Below are 3,562 nucleotides of genomic sequence, written 5' to 3'. Positions count from 1 at the left end.
GTGTGGTGCGAGTTTGGCGCTTAAATATGCATTTATCATATAAAAATCAAGACGCAGCAGGATATCTCAAAGCGAGTGGCTCACACACACACACACACACACACACACACACACACACACACACAGTCGTGAGGTCTTGGAAGATGGCAATCAGCCCAACCCATCGAAAAAACATCTCTTTTCTTTTTCCATTTCTTTCTTGCCTGCAAATCAATCTCTCTGGTTTCTCAGAATCAAGCCTCTGGGACCGTCTGTGAGCGTGATGTGAGGTGTGTGTGTGACGGCCGTGGTGAGGTAAGCGTGGATTATTGGCTTCAAGTGGAGGGTAATTGGACTGCAGTATCTTCACAGATGAGGGAACAGCCACAAGAGGCACAAAACACATTCTTGGGGCCGACAGTCACGCATGCTAGCCGGCAATCTAAAGGGTTGCGGCCCATGTTCCTGTCCCTGAAGGCCGGCGGCTCTTTAAAACTGACCTGAGCCTCTCAAACTCCATGTCGTCCACTAGAAAGTCCCGCGTCTCCACCAGCTTCTGGATCTGCTGAAGTAGTTCTTCCTCACGCTGTCTGTTCTCATTTGACTTGTCTTTGTCTGCAAAGAACATTTGAGCAAACGTGGAAGTAAAGGCATTTATAATGTTACAAAAAGAAATCGATTTCAAATAAATGCTGTTCTTTTGAACTTTCTATTAGTCAGAGAATCAGGAAAAATGTAAATGCACCACAGTAGCCACAAAAATATTAAGCAGCACAGATGTTTTCAACATTCATAATAATAAGAAATGTTTCTTGAATAGCAAATCAGCTTATTAGAATGATTTCGGAAGGATCATGTTACACTGAAGACTGGAGTAATGATGCCGAGGTTCTTCAAGCAATGCCATAGAAGTACCAATTTTGGTTCCACAAAGAACCATTCAGTCAAAGGTTCTTTAAAGAACCATCTCTTTCTTACCTTTTTACAATCTGAAGAACCTTCTTTCGCCACAAAGAGTGTATATAAGTGTATATATATATAAAAGAGTGTGTTTATATATATATATATATATTTTGTTTTTGTATATATATATTTTTTTTAATTGTAATAATGTTTCACAACATTGCATTTTTGATCAATTAAATGCAGCCTTGTTTAGCAATAGACTTGTTGGTAACACTTTACAATAAGGTGTCATTCGTTAACAATAGTTAATGTATTAATTAACATGAACGAACAATGAACACTGCATTTATTGCACTCTTTATTAATCTTTGTTAATAAAAATACAGTCGTTTATTGTTTGTTTATGTTAGTTCACAGTGCATTAACTAATGTCAGCAAACAAAATTTGCGATTTTAATAATGCATTAGTAAATGCTGAAATTAATATTAACTAAGATTATTAATTACTGTAGAAGTATTGTTCATTCTTAGTTCATGTTGACTAATGTAGTTAACTAATGAACCTTATTGTAAAGTGCTACTGACTTGTTTCAAAAACAAGTACAAATATAGAACAAATGATTTAAATTTGGCAGCAGCTATTTGCAATAAGTGCAAATAGCTATAGATGCCATTTACACTACAGTAAGTGCAAACATATTTTCTTAGCGATAGATGCTATTTTCACTAAGTGCAAATGGTGATAGATTCTGTTTACACTATGTAAAAATAGCAGCATTTTCTTTGCAATAAGTATAGTTATATGCTATTTATACTTAGTGCAAAGAGCAGCAGATATGTATTACATTATAAAACATTATAACGTATTGAGTGTAAATTATAATTTGTATTAAAATGATTAAATAGATGCTGCTTTATTGGGACAATAAATCCCTCCCAACACCTACCCTAACCTTACCCAATAAACATTTTATTATTAAATACCTATGAGGCACATTATGTCCACTTTTCGAGTATTTCCTTCTTCTTATTATTATTTTTATTTTTTTAAATAACCCATCTGATATGTAAGGGAGAAGAACAAGTTCAGCAAAAGGCGGATTCAAACTCAGGTCGATTGCATCAAAAGTTTCTACATTATCTGAGCTTTTCAGCATCAGTGTATGCTACACAATTTTTTTAAAAGCTGCAATTAAAACTAATTATCGGAGTTACTTCAGTCTTTCTACTTAAAAATGTCACGTTTAATTCAATTTGTTACTTGTGGTTTCTCTGTAACTATTTGTAAAATGTATAATCAGTTTCTAAGTGAAAATTGTTTCCTTTTTTGATAGCTTTTTTAAAGCAAATCCTACAGCATTTGTTCATTGTATTTTTTCAAATCGAAAACAATAAATTATTTCAAAATATTGTCTTTTGTTGTGAAGACAGGAAGTCATTCTGGTTTGGATCAACATGAGGTATGAGTAAATGATGATATGATAAAATATCAAAGTACTTCAAAATCCTGATCACAGATGAGCCAGAAAGGACCTGAAGGTCTCAGAATAAATGAACATCACTAGCACTGGAATGTGTTTCCCACTTGGGTTGGGATGGTACACAGTATAAGACATTATTATCTGCCGGTGTGGATAAATAACCTCTTCTGTGCGCACAAGCTTTGTATGCACTTGCGAAATGAGGTTTCAGCAGTAAACAAAACGTGGTGCATCTTGTGCATCTCCTTGGAAACAGGAGACCTATAGTGAAGTATGTCACAACCATGTGCTGAAGACAAGCTGACATGAAAGCAGGAGGAATGATGCTAATAAAGAACATGCAGAAATTAAAAGCAGTTGCATAATAATGGATAGCCAATCAATTTTTTCTTGAATTCTCTTATAGACTGTAGATGTTAGCTGAATCAATTTATTATACGCTATGGTTCAATAGTTCAGGGTTGGTAGTATGGCGTTATTTTAATGACAAATGTCGAGAGCACATTATCTCTCCGCTCGCACGTGGATTTCCTTTGCTCTCGCACAAAACTGGACACGTACGCTCAGATACACGCTGCTCTCGCCCAGAGAGAGTGCGCGCACTTAAAACATGTCTCTCCTCTAGCTCAAAGTGTGCGCGCTCAAACTGTGTCCTGTGCACTCGCAAATCTCTCTATGCTCATGCGCTAGATATTAATTATTTTCGCACCTGAATTAAATGTTGTCAAAAGTTATCAACCAATCAGATTTCAAAGATGGATCTGTAATTTCTTTACAATTTAATACTACTTAGTCATAATAATCAAACATTAGAAATCAATCGGGTGCTTGGATGATTTGGAAATAACCTAGTTTAACAGTTTGGTCAATCCTCTCTGAACGATTTATCTAAATACAAACAAAAAAGCATATGAAGTTCTTGTGGTCATATATGTATTGTGTACTTGGATTGATGATATATATATATATATATATATATATATAATCCCTAAACCGATACTTAAGATTTGGAGACCAAATATAACACTATAACGAATTTCTCATATTTGTCATACACTATATTATATTCTGTGTTTAATGCATTTACAGACAATGTAATTACATGTCACTGTCATATATAACTGTATATTCACGGTTTTAGAGGAGAGTGCCATTGAATGTGTAGCTAATATGAAGTGGGTTTTCATGAAAAAAAA

The 3,562-nt window shown here is 34.8% G+C and overlaps 1 protein-coding gene across 3 annotated transcripts in view; it reads right to left on the bottom strand.

The window, feature by feature from the left end:
* Positions 1 to 3,562, bottom strand: part of LOC107672688 (uncharacterized protein C16orf45-like) — a 22,530-nt gene that overhangs the window by 2,844 nt on the left and 16,124 nt on the right. For all 3 annotated transcript variants that reach the window (XM_016465996.1, XM_016465995.1, XM_016465997.1), the window contains exon 4: positions 480 to 594. In XM_016465996.1, the coding sequence (XP_016321482.1) occupies positions 480 to 594 (115 nt within the window). The remainder of the gene's footprint in view (positions 1 to 479; positions 595 to 3,562) is intronic.

The sequence above is a fragment of the Sinocyclocheilus anshuiensis genome, unplaced genomic scaffold, assembly GCF_001515605.1.
Source record: "Sinocyclocheilus anshuiensis isolate Anshui unplaced genomic scaffold, SAMN03320099.WGS_v1.1 scaffold504, whole genome shotgun sequence".
NCBI lineage: Eukaryota > Metazoa > Chordata > Actinopteri > Cypriniformes > Cyprinidae > Sinocyclocheilus > Sinocyclocheilus anshuiensis.
Note: the sequence above shows the minus strand (reverse complement) of the source record. Positions and strands in the feature narration are given on the sequence as shown.